The following is a 20,625-nucleotide window of genomic DNA, read 5'->3' as shown; positions in this document are numbered from 1 at the left end:
TTTTATGAGGAGAATGATTTATTTATTGTTGAATCATTTATTCATAAAACTTTGGCATTAAATGACAACTGTTTGGGTTCATCTGCGTGTCATCCAGGGAAAAAGCCGGCTGTGTTCTTCAGCACAAGATGACTAAAGTGACTGATGCCAAATGAGTGCTCAGTTAGCTGGATTAATTGATCAGTCATGGATAAAATGCATTTCAACAGCCAGGTACACAACTCATCACAAACGCATCTAGGGAAAAGCTGGGGAAATCCAAGGAGTGTGGCGGCTTTTGAAGACGTACTGTATGTTTCCACCTGATCGATTAACAACCAAGAGAAGGTGGTGTAACAGCACTCTCTCCTCACAGGTGTTCCTGGAGGCACTGTCTTGCCACCTGAATTTTGAAAGTGGCTGCTGGGTTAAAAAAGTAAAAGGTGAAAAGTGCAGATGCGAATCATTAAGTATGAATATACCGTTTTTCTTTCAACTTCAAAACTTCCTGCTTCAGCGAGGGAGTCAGCATTATATTTATGGATGTCTTTGAAAGTGCATCATAAAAAATGCATTTCGACACAGCAGCAAAACAGCTGCTATTACACTCTAGTTATACATTTAGGAGCTCGATATTGAGCAATGAACACAAACTAAGTGTTCCTGAGGCTAGATTAGGCAGAATGTTCAAGACAGGTGACTAAGTAAGAATAATGAATGTCCTTTGTGAGAGACTGTTTTTTTATGCACTGTTCTTTACTATATTTGGTACACATCTGTTGTACGGTAGTTACTGTTACACAACTGAAAATATGATAGAGTACTGTCAATGTGGCTGATTAGACCTCTGGGCTAAGTGGAGGCAGATGATTAGATCCATTATTAAATAGGAATATTGTCTGGTGGTTTGAGCATCTGGTTGACAGAACTACATGCAGGTTTCTGAGGTGATGGTTAAATTTGACATTAGCTCTCTGCTGCCACCTGTTGGAAGTTGTTTTTTTTTAAACTAATAACTCTTTATGTGTGACAAAAAAAAACAAACAGAGAAAACAGTGGATGTTGGGAGAAGCTGCTTTATCTTTTGCTTTGAGGTTAAAAAAAAAACAAAAACAAACACCAATACCCTACATGATGGACACCTACAAAAGATTAGACAGAAAGCAATCACTTAACACAGGCAGTCTCTTTTAACCAAATTTATTAATAAGAAAAAGGGGAGTCTTTTAAGAAAAACGTTGAGTTTAGATTCACTTCTTTGCAGTTTCCTCCTCCTTTGACAGAGTCTTGATGAGCTCTTCTTTCTTAGCCAAGAGTCGCTCTTCTCTGCGTTTGCGAGCCTCCTTTGTCTTAGAGCGGCGAGCTTCAGCCTGGTCACTGGGGGGGAAGAGACAGATGTAAATGTATTTACCAGTAACACAGCAATCTCATTTTTTAAAATTATATCTCGAAAACACAGATAAAGTAGAGAAACTCACGCGAGAAGCTTCTTGCGAGCTTTATCTGCCTTCAGTTTGTGGATGTGCTCCATCAGGATGCGTTTGTTTTTGAAGACATTACCCTTGGCCCTCAGATAGAGACTGTGGTACCTAAAGAGAAAAAAATACCTCAGGACTTTTTCATGCCTCTTCTTGAAACTGTCATAACTATACACTGCCTAATTTCCCAGTGGCACAGACAGAAGTTCACACTTACATGTGCCTGTCAATTTTCTTGGACTCCCTGTAGCGTCTAAGAAGACGACGCAGGATTCTCATGCGCCGCATCCAAGTTAACTTCTCTGGCATACGAGCATTGGCAGTACCCTTTCTCTTACCTGGCAAGGGGAGAATAGTGAATTAAATTAACCTCCTTAAAGTGGATTCAATATTTTTTCAAGAAAGATAACATACATCACTGTGCTAAAATATCTGTCTAAATTATTAACTATAAATGTCATTTGTAACATATGTTAATGATGAATATTACTTCCATTACTCACCATAACCCATGTGACGTCCCTTCCGGCGTGCCAAAGTGTTCTTGCGGCAACGAGCACGAGAATGAACTGTCACAGGTTTTCTGATGATCAATCCATCCTTCACCAGTTTTCGGATCTGCTGGCCTGTGTGCGAAACAGATGTTTGATTATGGAGCCAAGACCGAACAAATACACAGAGAGAACCCTTCAAAGAAAATAATAATAGTAAAAATAAAAATAAAAAACTCACGAGAATTTGCATTGGCAATCTCATTAGTTTCATTTGGATCCAGCCACACTTTCTTCTTGCCACAGCGCAAGACGCTAGACGCCAAGCGCTTCTGGAGCCTGAGCATGCTGAATAAAGAGGAAAGTAAAAAACATATTTGTTTGTTTGGAATTTATAAAATTACAACAAGGGGAAGACAAAACTATATGAACTAAACCAATAATTGCTTCATATTTTGCCAATGACATTATAAACGTCTGATTACTAGGAGTCAAAATCACTTGCAACAAATGTTATGGAAGCTTTATTGATCCCCAATGGGGGAAATTTGGGAATAAACGCTTTACATAATCTTCAAAACATCTACAAGTGCATCCACCATGTGTGAAATGTTTAAAGAAATATAACGTAAAAAATACAGATCTGTGAACATTCATTGTTTAATTATTTAATTATAACATGGTTTTATTGTCAGATGAGCATAACCTGTACTCCTTTGAGATCATCTGGCTCACATCAAACTCTCTGAATTTTTCACCGAACTGTTTAAGTAAACACTGACAGGAGTCAACATTAACAGGTGTGCAGTGAGAAATAATACGAGCCAGACAACTGTGAAGTGTACAAGGATCCACTAAGAACATGAAAGGGTCTCTTAATTGTCACACTTGTTGCGATAATAGCATTGATAATGACGCTGTAAACAGTATTGTTGTCGTGTCTCTTCAATGTTAACATGTTGTGACATGTCTGGCTTCATTTAGCAAGTTAGCTCACCAACCAGGCCCTTCACACATTTTTAAAGAATTGAGGAATTTAAATCTAAGTACAGCAGTCCAATCTACTCTAATATAACCGCTTATTACAGCGTAAATTGTGGGCTACGAATAGAAACTCAAATATGAACATATTTATAATCTACCTATCTTACCTCATGACTGCTGCTAGCTTGATAGAATCGGAGGAATTAGAACGTCCGAGGCTCTACCATTACAGCTAACGTCACTGGTGCGTAAACTGTTTTCTTATAAAATATCGTGAATATTTGATAAAGGGTTAGTGGTTACAGTACGTATTGAAACTACGTTTCAAAGGAAACACATGCAGCATATTTACTTTTATTTTACTTTAAATTCGTACTAAATATAAACAATGGTCCCCCCGCCCCCCCCCCCCCCATTAGCAGAGTGGTACATTCCCAACATATTGTAATGCACACATTTGACCACTAGATGGTGCGTTGAATACATATATATTTATGCGCTTACTGTACTAAATTGCGTTGAACTGGGTATTCTGTGTGCATCGTATGCTGTTTTCTGTGTTTTGTAAAAAAAAAAAAGAATAATGCAATTTGCGTTGCAATAATAATTTATGGGTAAAATTGGCCAATAACATGTTCATCCTTATGCACTGTATAGATGATGGTGTTAATACCGTTTATACAGACTTACAACTTGAAGTTACTGGATCTTTTAATTATTTTTGATGCATATATTTTTGTTTTACATTCTCGTATTTTTATCCAGTTTAATTTTACACTGTGTGATTTTCTTCTGCTATCCTGTTTTGCTGCTGCAACACTACATGAATAAAGGATTATCTTATTTTATGTTATGGGATATTTGGTTCAACGTATAACACACATTTAAGTTACAGTCAATGCTGAACAAGAACAAACATATGTTCCTTCCATACAAACATGATTTTACTACAGACCGAAAGAAATGTGCTTTAAGTAAAAGAATAAATAATAAAAAATACAATGAAGAGGTGAAGTGACCCAAACCAACAGTTTTTTTAAAAAGAAAATTGAGACAGAATAATAATATAATAATGATACTATCGTAATAAATATAATAATGATAAATATAATAAAATAAATAAATAACAACAACAACAACAACAATAATAATAATAATAATAATAATAATAATAATATCAAGGCCATAAAATGTAGCAATCTGATTAAATCTGCGCAGTGCTGCCCCCTGCTGGCGGTTCGCCGTCGATGTACCAAAACAACATCGCTCCTCCTGTCACACATCCTCACTCTGACAGAGCAGCATCGTCTCTCCCTCGGAGTAGAGTGGAGCTTTGTGGAGGATACACAAGGGCAACAAAGGACCCAGCGGGCTTTCTTTAGTTGTGTCGTCGAGTTTATTTTGAGACATGAGTCAGCGCATTAATACAACATTCAAGGTAAGGGAGGATTTGATTTTCTCTCTCTCGCGAGCTTGGGGGTATCAAGCTAGTGCTAGCTATATCGCCGACGTGAAAGTAACCGCTATAAATGCCAAACGTGTGTCGTCGTGAAAATATTAACTGCAATGTAACGTTAGCAAACACGACGCCGTTATCATGTGTGTGAATAGACAAAGATTAAACACCACGAGGTCGACGTTTTTGTGTCATAACCTCATGTAAGCCGGTTAACTTTACGTTGACATTGGGTTCAAGAGACCATTTGTCTGTTTTTTTTTACACCCAACCTTGGCTTGTCATGTCTGTCTTAGCAACATGAATAAATGTAATCTTAAACACGCTTTGGTACGTCAACGTGTTTCACATTAGGTGGATATCGCGCGAGCCCCTTTAAGCCCCTCGCGCCAGGTTTGCATCATGAGGCTCGAGCAGCATGACATGCAATGTGACAGAAACCAAAGACCTTACTGTGGGGTTAAATATAACTTAATACGAATATCTAAATGTAGCCCTTAAACCAGGGTTTTATGAGGTTGTTGCAATGTTAGTTAAAGGGGAAAAAAGGCGTTACTTTATAATCAATCCAGACAATCAGACTGTCCTGTTTGAGCCATTGTTGTCTGCACTGCACAGCCCATCTGTCACAGAGACACCGCTCCTGTCTGACCTGCTTATTGCAGACAGAAGGAGAGTTAGTGACGGATTAACCTAGTGGTGTACAGTGTGCGTGTGAACAGGGCTGTTTTTGTCATTCAGAATAAATGTCAGGTGATTTAGTGGAGTATTGCACCAGATTTAAACATTAATACTCCTAGCCCCCCCCCCCCCCCCCCCCCCCCCCCAATACAATCTTATAATTAGGAGACCGTGGCATGCTTCTCCTTGTCCTCAAGTTATTTGAAGAGTTAAAAAACATAAGAAATTCTTGTTATGATGGGGTTTTATTATTTTTTATTCTATTTGAGGGTAGAAAAAGTGACAAATGGTCTGCTTTCATTAGTATACTAACTTCCATGGAAACTTTCAGGGTTTTCATTATGGCTGCTATCACCCGTTACCTAATATCCCCCCTAGCTTCTCTTTCCTCCTCAACATCTTTGTTTTGCTTCCAACAAAGTCACCCCATCAAGAGCAGTACTGCCGGTCAATGACCCCTTTTTAAAAGCCAGTTCCCCCTCATCAGTGTGCATATCACCTACCTACACCAGCACCACAACAACAACAACAAGCCACAGCTACATGACTGCATTATACATCTGCCACCTTTTTAAATACTGAAGATCCTTCTCTTTTCAAACACATATATTATGCAGTGTTTGGTGTGTATGCATCTATTCATAAAAAAGGCTCACTAACCTTTTTTAAAACTAACGAGCGGGACTGATTACAATTAGGGGTTTTCTTCATCCTTTTTATCTAAGTCTTAGTCCTAAAAGGAAACTAAAGGTACAAGTTAAACCTTTCCATCATACAATATGTACAGGATATGCTGATTTAAGCCTGTTTTGGCCAAAACAATCTGCACTCCAGAAACCTGCCTTGAACATTTCAATTTGGGGTCCAGACGCTGCACACTTTGGTTTTGATAAAAGTTTAAAGGATCAGCAGCCTCTGACTCGACCACTGAGATCTTTTAAATTAGCAGAGGTCAGAAACTTTCCAAGGGTATTTTGCAGGCGACAGTTCTACTCCAAATCTTGACCATTTCTATTCTACTTTACCCAGAGCCAACATTCCTTTGTTTATTCTCAAACAGGCTGAGCAGAGACCAGGATCACTTCAGTTATACACCCTAAGAACAATGAGATAAAACTACAGATCGAAACCTGTATTGGATATTTTTAAACACACACTGACTCAACCTAATCTTCCTCGGGGAAGGTTTTCCTTGCTGCATAATGGGATGGGGTGTTGGTTAAGTGCTTTGTATCCACAGGCAAACCTCCTCACCTATGATGAACTGGTTATTCTGTCACATACCTTCGGTGGGTTGTTACTGCAGGTGTTGTTAAAAAAAGAAAGAAATCCTCATATTCTTTCACCTTTTTTGAGTGAAACGCTTGAATACCCGATGAAATTATTCTCAGTTAATTCAAATTTGTCTTGAAGGGGGGATAAATAATCGTGGTCTACATACGGGGAAGTCAGTCGTTTGATGTCAGAAGATGTTTGAGGAGTTGTTGAAATGAGAAAAGCTTTGCTGCACTGTTCACTTCAGCACAGTAATCTTACTGCAAAACAATCATGCACTTGTTTCAAAGATATTTGATGATGAGAGTATGGGAGTTTGGGTGAGTTACAAAAGCTAAAAATACTTGATTTGACCTTAATTTAACTATTCTCTAAAATAGCAGGATCACTCTCCCGCAAGTAAGTCCATTTCTGTCCATGTTTGGGGCGAGTAATTCAAATCACTTTATGGTAAAGATTATTGCCGGTTACTTGATCCCCTCTGGACTCACCCATTAGTTGACTCTTAAGTGTCCAGGGATGATACGACGTGATACTCTCTGACATTATTCAGAAAATCTGGCCAAACTGGAACGATCCCAACCCGACTCATAATACCCGGGTGATGCATCAGCATACCTTCTTGTAAGCCAATCGATGCTTTGAGTTTCTTTGGCCTTCCTGTCGAAAGGAGCCCAGTCACAATTGCTTCCTATTCTCTTATAGACTCAGACTGACATTCAGTAGAATTAGTCTTTTAAAACTAAATTTGACTGGCAGAGATTGCAGATTCCAATGCACCGATTTCATTTCTTGGTCTGACAATGATCCTTTGGTCTGTTGGAAGTTCTACTCTCTTTTTCATCAAATGAAAGCTTAGATATTGCCAGGAGTGAGGGCTGGATTCAAAGCATTTTTTTCACTATGTCTTGACAGCGTGCCAGCTAGTGCTGTGTGATCTTGACGGGGGAGTGAAAGAGAGCAGAGACGATGGAGGTGTCTGATGGATTACTGCTGCAGGTCAACAATGGAGAGCAGTGGTGTAACCGCTGGAAACATCCCAACGAGGACATGGTAAGCAGTAGACCCAGATCAAACAGCGTCATTATAGTTTCATTATACAGCAAGATCACCAGTCTTATCAACACAACCACCTCGTCAGATCACTGGTGTTTAATATCGTCTTCCCAGCACACACACACACATTCATGCCTTGATTAGAGTTGTGTGATCCGCTCACATCTGAATGACTTTGTGTGTGAAGGACCGCAGCACCAGCCCCTCGGTCCTGCGCTGTGTTGCCAGCACGTGGAAGGAGGGTCTGCTCAACAGGAAGAGGCCCTTCGTGGGCCGCTGCTGTCACTCCTGTACACCACAGAGCTGGGTAATATTACACCGCAACACAGCTAATTAACACCAACACGAGTTCATCTATTAGGCTCTGGGAAAACAGTTTGACATCCCTGTTACTCAAAAGAAAAAAAATATAAATGCACGACATACAGCCTGCTAAAATAAACAAAAACATAAATAAAATGTGTGTTCGTCTGACTGACTCTTCAACTCAAAGATGGATGTGTAGAAACTTTTTAACTCGTTTCAGTCTTGCTCCCACGACTTTTTGTATTCGACAAAATGTACAGTATTATAACTAGGTCCCGAAACATTTAACAAATGAAATGGCAATGATCAAGACCATTGCTGTGTAATTAGTAAATTCAGACCAGACTCTTCATTGGTGTTACACTGGATCTTGATACGAGACTTTCTAGAAGTTTGTTTTGTTGTTTGGGATGAGGTCTTATCTTCCGCTCCTTTAAAAACACAAAATAAGATAGATTTGACCTGTCAATAGGAAGGCTCTTTTTTTAGGAAGATGTGTTTATCATTGAAGTCCTTGGACGTCTTATCCTTATTCAGTCTTTGTTTGCTCCCCAGGAGAGACTGTTCAACCCCAGTATTCCCTCTCTGGGACTGCGCAATGTCATCTACATCAATGAGACCCACACCAGGTAAACATAGCAAACCTGTGTAGTATAACTTGTAGTAAGATCAAGCTTTCACATGTCCTTTTTTTTTTTTTTTTTTTTTTCTCTCCACCCTCTGGTGACACTTGAACTGTTGCTCCCAACAAAAGCACAAGCTTTGACTTGTCCTGCCCGGCGCAACCAAAAACAGCGCAGGCGTCTCCTCAACATCCTTTCTATAATAAATGGCTTGAAGTCAAGAGGAGCGCACTTGAATACAGTGGAAAAGTAGACAGCTGAATAATTCAAAGTGTTTGTCATTGGACACGGGGAACTTGAATCCAGTTACCAACCCTAGAAGTAGATCACCTTAATACCTCAACCCCAGACAAAATAAACAGGAGTTGAGTGTGGATCTTGGTGCTCTAAGAAAGCCAGGGCAGTCCCAGGTTAAAGTACCTTAATGAAGGAGTTGGCATGTTTCAACTTAAATGTAAAAAAGTGTTTCAATGACTGACCCTCACATAGCTTTCGAACCAACAATTGACCGAGTTTGTGCTCGGGATTTCACTGAACACGAGACCTTTTAAGTGCATCTGTGTGAGCTTGCATGCATTTGTTTTAGCGTACACCTGTGTAATCGTTGTGTCTCTGTGTGCTCGTGCAGACAGCGGGGCTGGCTCGCGCGCAGGCTGAGCTACGTGCTGTTTGTCACGGAGCGAGACGTGAACAAGGACATGTTCACACGGAACGTGGTGGACAACGTGCTCAACAACAGCAGGTGAGATTCAACAAGACGCGGGCCGTGTTCAGGGATCGTGCAGCTGTGAACTCCGTACACAGCTGTATGAAAGTGAAGTTCTGGATGCTACATCACACGGCCTTCTTGTCTTCTGGTCTACTGCAGGGTGGAGAATGCCATCTTGACGGTTGCCACAGATTTGGAAGCTGCAGCCAGCAAACCTGGCCAGGAGCTTAAAGCTGTCAGTAAAGTGAAGCAGAAAGCCAGAGCCTTCCTGCAGGAGATGGTGGCCAACATTTCACCAGCCTTTATCAGGTACGTAATGTAGACTACAAATTCCTTTCCCGCATGTCATTCCCTGCTCTCTCTATCTCTACATCGAAGGCATAAAAAGCCCCACGTTAAGTTCACCTCATCATCTTCTCTTCTCTTTACTTGTCACTGTGTTCAGACTGACGGGATGGGTTCTCCTGAGGCTCTTTAATGGTTTCTTCTGGAGCATCCAGATCCACAAGGGCCAGTTGGAAATGGTCAAGAAAGCTGCTACAGAGGTCAGCAGCTATTACACACGTAAAGAAAACGTGTTTGCCGTAACACCATGATCTGCTTAGTTTCTCTTTTTGTGTGTAACACGATCAGTGACCAAGATTTACTCCACTAATATTGAAAACGGACACAATAAGATGTGTATTGATTATTGTACAAAGCAATTGTTTTATAGTATGAGCACAGTGTGATGCATGCAGGGTAAACTTGAGCTTATATATGGTACACCGTTTTTGTTCTCCTGCAGTACAAGTCCATCTGCACGGGGAAGCACTGTTTATTTTAAAACCTCTCTCGTTGCAGCAAAACGTTCCCATGGTGTTCCTGCCTGTTCACAAATCCCACATTGACTACCTGCTCATCACCTTGATCCTTTTCTGCCACAACATCAAAGCCCCACACATCGCCGCTGGGAATAACCTAAGCATCCCAATCCTCAGGTAAAAACATCACTTCAAGTTGCATCTAAACCCCCCCCCCCCCCAAAAAAAAAACAAAACAAGGTCTATTTCTGCTCACCACTTGAAAAACACAAACATCACTTTGATATGAAGAGCCAGGGAAGTCCTGTGAAGTGGATCACAGAGGAAAGAAAGCTAATTTAACGAGTCAGACATAAGACACTGATTGTACCTATAAGTCTCTTACAGGACGTCCTTTATATGGTATGCTACGTTAAAAAAAAAAAAAAAAAAGGCTCTTTAACACCTGAACCATTCTTACCAAAAAAGGAATCACTTTCTAATAGTTTGTGAAGTGAAACAAAGTCCACAGTAGACAGAAAATATTCAGGAAATTAGTTAAAAATTGAGTCATTAAAAAAAGGACAGAAATCTGAAGCATCAACTATAAGTTAAGACATGAACCAATGCAACACAGCTTTAGCTTGAATGCTACAGGATATTCAAACAGCTCCTGCTTCAGTCAAGTTTCATTATTATACTTGACTACATTAGGGTTGAAAATGCCATTTTTTAAACATTTATATTGGTTCAGTCAAATAAAATGATACAGTCGCTGACTCGCTGCTGCTTATAGCGACTTGATCGAACTTTTTTTTCTCTCCAGCACTCTTATTCGTAAACTTGGAGGCTTCTTCATACGACGACGAATGGAGGACACGGGAGATGGGAAGAAAGACATTCTGTACAGATCACTTTTACAAGCAGTAAGTCCCAAATGTCTATTACTCATCGGCTGAGGCTGGTTTCACATACTGTTCCTTTATTCTCTTGACATGCAGCGGGGCGTGTGTGTGTGTTTTTTTTTTTTCTTAGTGTGATTTATTATGTAACTTAAGGTCTTGATTTTTCTTCTGCTCCGTGTGCTCTTTTCATTCTTGAGTGAAGCTGAGTTAAAAGCCTTCCTTGCATAATGTCAGCACAGCTCTTTCTTTTTTCTTTTAGTCGTCATTTTCTCTAATGCTCTACAATCCCTCTATGCACATCGTTTTTGACTCACTTCTGTCTAACACTGCTCCTCACCTCTAGTAATGTCTGTATAACTAGCCTAAACTAAAAACGCAGCTTTAAAAGTAGGATGGTGTTTGGCTGAGATTGAAAGCCTTTCATCACTGTAATCTACATCCAGCTCAGGGGATCGTCGAGGAAATGATCAGGACTCGTTTATACATCAGATGAGAAGGCGCACTCGTTGAGACCTGATTCAACATCGCACATGTGGTTCAGTGTGACGCTCAAACGTAACTGTCAGACACTTCCAAAGGTCTCTGCATGTATTCAAAAAGATATCATTATCAGGGTGGTGTCACATTGACCCACCAAGACTAATCTATAAAGTTGAGGAGCCTGCAGTGAACAACAAGTTCTCCTAAACATCCCTGCAGATATCTGAAAGAGCTGTTAGATAGATAGATAGATAGATAGATAGATAGATAGATAGATAGATAGATAGATAGATAGATAGATAGATAGATAGATCGAGAGTTGACTCTCTCTGAGCTTGTCCTCGGTCTCGAGGCAAAGCTGAACTGTATCAGGTCTGCCTGACGTCAGCAACAGTGAGTTAACATTACACATAAAGGAAGTCATTACAGAAATTCTATGACCATGAAAGAAACAAGAGGCCAATGACATGAGGAAACCTGAAGTAGAATTGATGCTAATGACGACTTATGTTAATATTATTACTCTGTCATCAGGAGCGACTTGTAGCGATGTTTCTACAGTAAGCATGCTTTCTAAAAAAAAACCCGGCTAGGCTGCTTAAAAGATTTTCCTTATTATGCCTGCCTCACAGAGTTTAGAATAGCTGTTAATTTGTTTGGAGTTTGGAGTGTTGAGAGTAATAAACACAACAAAGACTGCCTTTTGTGCCCTCTAAGATCAGCATGCGTGGAGGCTCGAAGATAAGAGTTATCATCGGGGGACAGGAGTAACCATGACCTACTTTTCATCCCTTTGTACTTTGAGTTTTTTTTTTTTTTACCACATATCCCACCAGCCATACAAGAAGTAGCAGACACATTTGCGACTTAAATTGTGGAGTATGGACCACTTTCATACCATAGAGGTAAAGCCCTGAATCTGTCCTGCCTGTGTTGTTCACAGACCTTTCATTGGACAAACTGCTTCACGGGCCGAAATGCAAGCAATTAAAAAAAGAAACAAAAAAAAAAACACTCTGCTGTACTTTCAGTTACTTCTCTGAAAGCTGAACCTGATTGTCCTTTACACAGCTTTATCTGTACGCCACAGCCGAGTGTCCATTTCAGGACAAAGCTTCTCCTCTCAAATGTGTCTACATAGCAAGAGACAGCTGCACGCGCGCGCTTGTACTCAACACGGCTGCTTTGGCTTTTGCCCAGTTCCCTGCGGTGTGTTTGGGGGTCAAATTGTTCTGACCGTTCAGAACGTCTATTCATGGTGCACGCTAGGCAGCTGCAAAAACTTCCCTCCACTGTGTCGGAAAAAAAAACTTTACTATCTGCACTTTAATTCTCTTACTTTTCACATTCAGTTGACTTCTCTTCTTTTCATTGTTAAGACTTTGCTCTGATTTCTTTTTCAATCCTCTCTCAGTACACTGAAGAGTTGCTGCGTCAGCATCAGTTTTTGGAAGTCTACCTGGAGGGTACCCGCTCTCGCAGCGGTAAGCCATCCACAGCGCGTGCAGGCATGCTGTCCATCGTCGTAGAAACGCTGTGCACGGGGTCAATCCCAGATGTACTGGTTGTGCCTGTTGGCATCTCTTACGATCGTATTATTGAAGGCAACTACAACAGTGAGCAGCTGGTAAGAGTTTAAATCTTGTTTTTTTTTTTTTCCTTGTCTGACAATAGTGCCGAGGTTTTAGAATGTATATTAGTAGCTCTTTTCTAACGATCTCCACTTCTGAATCTCACCAGGGCAAACCGAAGAAGAATGAGAGTTTGTGGGGGATAGCGTGCGGAGTGTTCAGGATGCTGAGGAAGAACTACGGCTGTGTCCGGGTGGATTTTAACCAGCCCTTCTCCCTAAAGGTGACAGACTTACATGTTGTTACACATTAGCTCAAACTGTGAGGGAGTTGTAGGAACTCTAGCTTTTTGATTCTCAGACGTCAGTAGAGTCATTGTCTCTCAACCGGAAGGTCGAAGGTTCGATCCCCAGCTCTTGCGAGCAACATATCCGATGTGTCCTTGGGCAAGAAACTTAACCCCAAATTGCTCCTTCTGCTCCGTCAGGGTGTATGCGGGTCGCTGCTCCTGTGGTCGACCGCTTGGTGCGCTAATTGCCCCACGGTGACAAATAGAGTTTAAAAAAAAAATAAAAAAATGAGCTGAATACATCGTATCATATCAGGTTTAACATAATAAGAGTCCTTAACCCAGCTCCTACAAAATCATTCTGCCAGTGTGAGTTTGTGTTTTAAATCATCGTTTGTGTTTCATTTGTAGGAGTACCTGGACAGCCAGAGAAACCGTCACATTCCACCTCCTGTGTCTCTGGAACACACGTTGATGCCCACCATTATATCTGCTCAGTAAGGGACAACACACACACACATACACATACACATACACGTGTCTCTTTCTGACAAACATCTATATCCTCATGTGACCAGCCCAGCAGTCTCAGCTGCAACATCATGAACCCATGTGTGACGGACTTGACCTCTTCCCTCCTACCACTTCACAGCACGGTCTGCTATCGGAGCGCAGCGCTTCGAGTTTACACGGGCAGGGGTCACTCCAGATTAGCTCTGTCCCTCCTTCATAAAAAAAAAAAAACGGATGCAGTAAAACTCTCCGAAGCCAGCTGGTCCAAAGTCACGAGTTCAGATCGGGTGCAAGTAGAACTGTGTTAGAAAAGTGTCTGCGGAGGCTGTCAGAACTTTTTATTTTTTAATCTCAATAGAAGTAAAAGAGTAAGCAAAGACGTCCTGAAGTTCAGATGGGCGATGGTAAATAAATATCACATGAAGCTTGCTTCAGTGTTTTTGGAGATAAAAAGATCAATCTGTTTACGTCATATAGGCACCATGTAAAGAAGTAGAGCGCAGGGGAAGCAGGGGAAGCCCAAAACTTTGTGGTGCCCTTCTATTGATTTTTCTGAGCCTGAACCATCATCTAAACATTATATCAGCATTTAAATGAGTTGCTTTAAGGATTCAATGGTGGTTTATAGCAGCGTATTCAACCCATCACCACCAGCTCAACAACAGAGCTTGAGACCGAGCACTTGAATTTTCAAGGACACGTGAAGCTGATATGTGAAGACAATCGTAACCCCTCTAACATGTCCAGGTTTCCTTCTTCCAGACCTGATGCCCAGCTGTTTGTGGGACAAGAGGAGCAGCAGCAGAACGGAGAGCTGCCGGATGACATCTTAAGACGACAGCTCATTAACAACTTGGCCAAGCACGTCCTCTTCAGTAAGAAATTCACACATCCACAGCTACTCCATTGATCAAACCCTGATCTTTGCATCGTCCTCTGATATTTCAAATCGATTATCAGAGGTTGTAAATCATCACGCTGTTGAAGCACATTCACTGCTTCCTTCAGCATTCCTCTTTTATCTATTGTATTTTTTTTTTCTGCACACGTGTCTCATTTTCTCCCTTTTCTAAAGTTGCACCTGCTCTTTAAAGGCAGTGCTCCTGAAATGCTATCCATCATACTGCCTTCATTAATTGAAATCTAACACAGCACAGCATCAGTCCATCCGCTTCACATCGCTAAGGGCTTCTTTTTTTTTTTTTTTTTCCCTTTACTCCGTGGTAGCACTGCAGAAACCGGTTCTCCCCAGCTCATTCAGCTGCATTCTCCTACGCTAGGCCTATTTGGTTCTTAGCCCCGGCCAATCAGGAAGCATCCAGCTGGATGGCATGTTGTTTTCAGCCAATCAGAAGAAAGGTAGCGCAGAGAAGCTGAAGAGGGGAGGAATGCAGTACCGGTGCTCGCACATGCTTAACGCCTCCCTTGGGCTACACTAAAGATGACCACTAGTAACCTTTACACTAGACATGTGCGCACACGCACGCACACACACACACACACACACACACACACACACACACACACACACACACACACACTCTTGGCCTAATCTCTTTGTAATATGATTATAACCTCTGATATTTTATCCTGTGTTCATTAAAAGTTAAGTGAATACTTGATAGGAAAACAAAAGCTGGTGCACTTATTTTTTATTATTGTTTTACTTTTCTTTTTTTTTTATTGCGGTTTTTAATGGAAAATGTGTTCAGGTGATTTCCAGCTTTATAGTCAGACAAACATACTGATCAATGTCAGGTACTTTCTGATTTGATGTTTCTTTGGGTCTGTTGTTTGTTGGTCATTTTTGTTCACGCTCTTCTCTTCTGACCTTACAGCGGCTAACAAGACGTCAGCCATCATGTCCACGCACATTGTAGCCTGTCTGCTGCTGTACAGACACAGACAGGTGAGCCGCTCAGCAACTTCTTCCTCTGTAAGCTGCACCCACGTTCCTTTCTTCCCTCCCTCTCTTCCTCGGTTTTCTACTCTCTTGTTTCACATTTCCTCCTTTTCAGCAAGCTCTCTTGGCGATCCCTCTCCCTCCCTTACATCAAGGTGATCCAAATGTCAGAGCAGTGTGTGGTACAGTAGTAATGAATGAGATCTCAATCCTCCTGCAGCCTATCCAATCTCCTCTGTGCATTAGTGGGGGCTCGCTGCCCTCTGCAGGCGCACTGATGTAAGTGGGTTACAGCGGACAATTACTGAAACAGTCCTGAGGAATTGGCCTGGGCTGCAGATAACTAAAGCTGACATTTATTGTTTTAAATATTCAGGGAGTCAGCAGTGTCTTGATAAGATCTGTGTTTCTGTTTTTAAACGCTTTTCCTCGCTTGTTTTCCTCCAGGGAGTTGTGCTGTCTAAGCTGGTGGAAGACTTCTTCAACATGAAGGAGGAGATCCTGTCCAGGGACTTTGATCTGGGCTTTTCAGGGAACTCGGAAGACGTGGTCATGCGTGCCCTCCACCTGCTGGGTAACTGCGTCAACGTGACCAGCTGCGCGAACCGCAACGGAGAGTTCACGATTGCACCCAGCCAAACTGTACCGGCGCTTTTTGAGCTCAACTTCTACAGCAACTGCCTTTTCCACGTCTTCATTTCGGATGCAATCATTGGTACGTTGAGATAAGAGGTTCTGTGTCTCTCTGATGTACTGCTTCATGTCAAAGTCAGAATTCATCTTCACTTAATGTCTTCCTCTCCAGCTTGCAGCATCCTGTCACTGCAGCGAGAGCTGGCCGTCGAATCAGAGTCAGATAATCAGCCCGATGGTCTCAATAGTCTCCCTTTAAGTCAGGAGAGACTCATTCGCAAGGCTGCCGGCCTCTCCTACTTCCTTATCAATGAAGTCACAGTGGCACCAGTAAGTCCTTCCAAATGTCAATATGTTTCTAAAGTTTGCTCTGTAGAATAAGCAAGCGTAGCAGGTGATAAGATAAAATCTATGTGATGTCCCTGAACTCCAAACATCTCTCCCTCTCCTCCTCTCTGTCCTGCAGCCCTGTCAGACCATCTACCAGGTGTTTCACGACGCAGTGACCCGGCTGATCCAGTACGGAGTTCTCTACGTGGCGGAGGTCAGTGCAAAAGCGACAACAGCAACCGCCCTGAGTCTTGGCAACCTTTTTTTTTCCAGGCGTTAAATATGATTACTAATGTGAGTAATAAGTGGTTGTTTCCTTAGCGAAGATGGTTTAATGTGCGTCTGTGTGTTAGGAGGACCAAGAGGAGCTGAGTCCCAGCCCCACAGATGAGCTCTGGCCCAAAAAGTTCCCCGAGCCCCTCTCCTGGAGGAGTGACGAGGAGGACGAGGACAGTGACTTCGGAGAGGAGCAGAGAGATCGCTATTTAAAGGTCCCATATACTGTACTTACTTTGATCTTTTTTTTTTAAGCAAACCGAGCCTCGGGCATAATGTCTGGAACTTTCTTCAAGTGGAATTAGATCAGGCATCATTCAGTCGTGTTTTTTTTTTTTTTTTTTAATATACTTTTGTCAAACAGGTGAGTGTTGCCGCGGAGCCCCAGGAGTTTTTCATCTTCCTACAGCGACTGCTCAGCCCGGTCCTGGAGGCTTACAGTGGGGCGGCCATCTTCGTCCACAGTCTTAGTCAGCCAATGGCTGAGTCCGACTACACCCAGAGGCTCTTCAGATACCTGCTCACTCGCACCGAGCGAGGAGTAGCTGCTTATGGTAATGCTGCAAAATATCCCTCGTATATGCTACACTATATAAACAGGTGTCACGAGTGTCTAATGTCCATGTTCTCTATTTTGTCCAGGTGAAAGTGCAACTCATTACCTGGTCAAGAACACAGTGAGGACTTTCAAAGAGCTTGGGGTAAGCGTGAGTTTAACACACATGTTTATGAACACTTGGACACACACTATATTTGTTGGTGTTGAGTTGCTGCGTTGTGATTTTCTGCAGGTCCTGAAGGAAAGAAGAGAGAACCAGGTGACGTCTCTGGAGCTGAGCAGCACTTTTCTACCTCAGGCCAATCGGAACAAACTCCTGCAGTACATCTTAGGTTTCACCCTGTTGTGACCGAGAACCCTTCCAGCCCAGCTCAGACCCCAGGCTCATTCCAACAAAGGGCTTTTAACTGGTCACTTCTAAACGATCACAGGTGCTACTCTGTGGAAAGCTTTACCAGGAAGTGCCTTCATGTAACAGTCGCTGTTAGCTGTTTTGCCGGAAGAGACTCGAAGCCAGTCTTCCCCTTCTTGTCGCAGTTTAAGACTCCCTGTCTTAGAACTGCACAGCTGATTGAACCCATTTATCGCTCTTTGAAGGGGTTCCTCTCAGAATCCTCTTCTGTTCGGGAACTTTGGCAGTGAAGTCATGAGGTTTTAATAAAATCAAAATTTTAAACTATCACAAAATAAACCCAAGCAGCTTAGTAAATAAGAATAACTTTTTTTTAGGAGTAACGACAAAGCAAGCTGCCTTTCGTCTGTACGAATGAACAAAATATGCATTCAAATTAACGGTAAAAATGACCATAAACAACAAAGGCATTTTTATGTTCCTGCTGGTTTGTAAACCTAATGTAGTCTCCATTATATGTAAAAAAAAATAATAATAATAATGGAGTTTGATAAAAGGCTGAGGACTAACAAGACTCTGTAAATAGTCCACAAGAACAATCTGTCATGTGGGTGCATTTGAATACGTGCACACTCATGTCATTACATATTAATAATAGAGGACCTTTAAATCTGTTTCTGCAGGATGCGTACAAATCCACATTTTTATTTGCAAATATTACTGAAAGAATCCCATATTCAGAGTAGACAGCTTTGGTAACGTGAACAGCACAGTTTGGTACTGGCTTAAAATATAAAAGTAAGCAGCAAATCAGTGAAGCCGTGCAAAGTGTCCTCGTGGCAAACGCAAGTTGTACATTTGAAAAGTCGTCGCAGTCGAGCCTCGAATCCCAACCATCTACAGTTAAGTGCATTCACACCACTAGTGTCTAAGTGCGTTCATTTACTCTTCTCTTCATCGGTTTGGATGGAAAGTTAACCTCTGTTTTCTTAGAACCTTTTCATTCGTCAATGAATGTTCCATAGCACAGCACTTAACATGCTTTCATACCAGCCATTTTATCTACTTTAGTTCAGGTGCAAAGAGCTCAGGCACTTTGTGGTCGTATGCCTTTCAGGGAGGTCAGACATTTACGAGTTCCATCTGGGTTTTTTTTTCTGTATTATATACCTGTTGTTGTATATTAAGTTGTTCTGGGGTCACTGCAGTAGAGATCAGATTTGCTCAAAAGCTTGGGCATTTGCTGGATATAGGTGTGGTACAAAATAAATGGTACATATCCATCGTGTTATTCCTGTGCAAAAAAAAAAAAAAAAAAGGCCCACTTCTATAATGTTTGAAGTAGAGCGAGTTCTTTTGTTGTACTGTCGTGAAAAGAAGGAATGCTGAACAAAGGAGAGGTCGTTTCTCTTCTTTGCTTACTCCTGAAAGCTGTGAGGGGCAGTGATGTTTCAGTAAACGTTGCATAACTCCTGTCAGGTTTATCTGTTCTTGGTCTGTCTGTCTTATAGATATGCTTTCTGAAAGATTTCTGCCCGAATTGTAGAAACACATTTTGATTGATTTCAAATATCCTATTAAAACCTTTTGAAAATAGAAGCCAGACAGGTTAGAAATAACCACAAAAAAATGTTAATCATGAAAATCCGACGCATACCGGAACTCTTCTTGTAACGTTGAACCTAATTGTGCGACGTCATTACACAGCTGCTGTGTGCATTTAGCTGCAGAAGTAACATAACAGGACTAAATACTTGGTGTTACTGTGTTTTGCATTGTACATGAACAGAAATGAACCCAAGTTATTTATTGTGTATGCAAAGCTGACAGGGCGAAGAAGTGGGAGTTTGTTTTGAAAGGGCAGAGGAAGTTCGATAAATTGTACTTATTGTTGGAGGAGAGCTGAAAATCCCCGACTGATAATGTGAAGACGGGCAAGTGTGAATTTATAATCTGTCAGTACATATTGAAAGATTGAAAGACTAGTCTTCAACACTGCTTGTTACAATTCATCTAAAAAGCTTTTCCTCAACCTCGTTTAATCTTGTTAAACTGCATATTTTCATGCGGTTGTTCAAATGTCTGTATGAAATATCACCGATATTGTGATATGGGATTGATGAATGAAACCCAGAGCATGTGAAAGAGAGAAAAGTATGTTATTTAAATGAGAGTGAGATGAGAGGAGCATTTCTGAGCCCGTGAAATGTGTACAATCCCCCTCCCCCCCCCCACCCCCCCACTCCGCCAAAATAAAACCACTCTACGTACTGTACTGCATGTTTCCTCTGACCGCCTTTAATCATGGACACTTCAATGTGAGCCCTACTTAGCCTGAGAATTGTATTTTGCAGCCTAGTGTGTGAATAATGTTTCAGAGAAAGTTGGTTGTGTGTGCGTGTGTGTGTATGTGTGTAGGAGATGACATGTGTTACCTCTTGAATGTATCTCATCTGTCCCTTGAAAAGGTCAATGTGATATCAAGCAATCGATGGAGCCGGTACAGATATGATACGCTTTTTATGAACTGCTCACGGGGAATTTTGAGACCCGCCGCAGCTGAAGCTACACGAACAACATCCCTCTGCAACTATGTAACTTTGTAGGATAAAAGAAGAAATGCCTGTACCTGGGGAGCAGGTGCCTTTGTAATGCACTGTAGTGTTGTTAGGTTGTGTCTTTTTTTTTTTTGTGCATGTTAACAGGTTATTTTGAGTGGAAATCCAAAAGAACACTGTAGATTGTAACTTGAAGAAAAAAAAATGAAAACGCGAGCAGAGATCTTGTGGTTACTCTAAGAAGAATCACCAGCTACAATATGAAAGTGTCACGTTTTTTCTTGCTTTGTCAGAGAAAGCACAATTGGCATTATTAGATTTTGTTTTTAAATAAATTAATGATAGACTAACAGTTGTATCTTGTGTCTTTTCTTTATACATTCACTATACAGTTAGTACATGTATGATACAAGGCCCTTGTAACTTAATCAATAGT

At 41.4% G+C, this 20,625-nt stretch overlaps 2 protein-coding genes across 2 annotated transcripts; one reads left to right on the top strand and one right to left on the bottom strand.

The window, feature by feature from the left end:
- Nucleotides 1-1,163: 1,163 nt before the first annotated feature.
- LOC306817286 (large ribosomal subunit protein eL19-like) lies at nt 1,164-3,206 on the bottom strand. The gene is made up of 6 exons (XM_079334038.1): nt 3,100-3,206; nt 2,190-2,296; nt 1,961-2,083; nt 1,675-1,795; nt 1,458-1,568; nt 1,164-1,356 (listed from the first exon to the last, which is right to left on the bottom strand). The coding sequence occupies exons 1-6, from the start codon at nt 3,102-3,104 to the stop codon at nt 1,230-1,232; spliced, it is 594 nt and encodes a 197-aa protein (XP_079190164.1). The 5' UTR covers nt 3,105-3,206; the 3' UTR covers nt 1,164-1,229.
- A 963-nt stretch (nt 3,207-4,169) lies between these two features.
- gpam (glycerol-3-phosphate acyltransferase, mitochondrial) lies at nt 4,170-20,539 on the top strand. Its single transcript, XM_079333753.1, has 21 exons — nt 4,170-4,370; nt 7,260-7,397; nt 7,588-7,707; nt 8,262-8,335; nt 8,958-9,071; nt 9,198-9,347; nt 9,484-9,583; nt 9,882-10,018; nt 10,647-10,746; nt 12,620-12,832; nt 12,946-13,059; nt 13,477-13,562; nt 14,341-14,453; nt 15,417-15,487; nt 15,929-16,196; nt 16,287-16,444; nt 16,581-16,658; nt 16,798-16,935; nt 17,085-17,274; nt 17,363-17,421; nt 17,512-20,539. Exons 2-21 carry the CDS (start codon nt 7,314-7,316, stop codon nt 17,626-17,628), a joined length of 2,484 nt encoding a protein of 827 aa, XP_079189879.1. The 5' UTR covers nt 4,170-4,370; nt 7,260-7,313; the 3' UTR covers nt 17,629-20,539.
- Nucleotides 20,540-20,625: the final 86 nt, after the last annotated feature.

Source organism: Symphodus melops, assembly GCF_947650265.1.
Source record: "Symphodus melops genome assembly, chromosome: 21".
Taxonomy (NCBI): domain Eukaryota; kingdom Metazoa; phylum Chordata; class Actinopteri; order Labriformes; family Labridae; genus Symphodus; species Symphodus melops.
This window is presented reverse-complemented; position numbering and strand designations above follow the sequence as displayed.

What these genes read in the sequence shown, in the direction of transcription:
- LOC306817286 (XM_079334038.1), bottom strand. An exon ending in GATTGCCAATGCAAATTCTC is followed by an intron (nt 2,084 to 2,189) that starts GTGAGTTTTTTA and finishes TTTCGCACACAG; the next exon opens with GCCAGCAGATCCGAAAACTG. An exon ending in AAGAAAATTGACAGGCACAT is followed by an intron (nt 1,569 to 1,674) that starts GTAAGTGTGAAC and finishes TTTTCTCTTTAG; the next exon opens with GTACCACAGTCTCTATCTGA.
- gpam (XM_079333753.1), top strand. Translation starts at nt 7,314, where the DNA reads ATGGAGGTGTCTGATGGATTACTGCTGCAGGTCAACAATGGAGAGCAG. An exon ending in GGCCAAGCACGTCCTCTTCA is followed by an intron (nt 14,454 to 15,416) that starts GTAAGAAATTCA and finishes CTGACCTTACAG; the next exon opens with CGGCTAACAAGACGTCAGCC. An exon ending in CATTTCGGATGCAATCATTG is followed by an intron (nt 16,197 to 16,286) that starts GTACGTTGAGAT and finishes CTTCCTCTCCAG; the next exon opens with CTTGCAGCATCCTGTCACTG.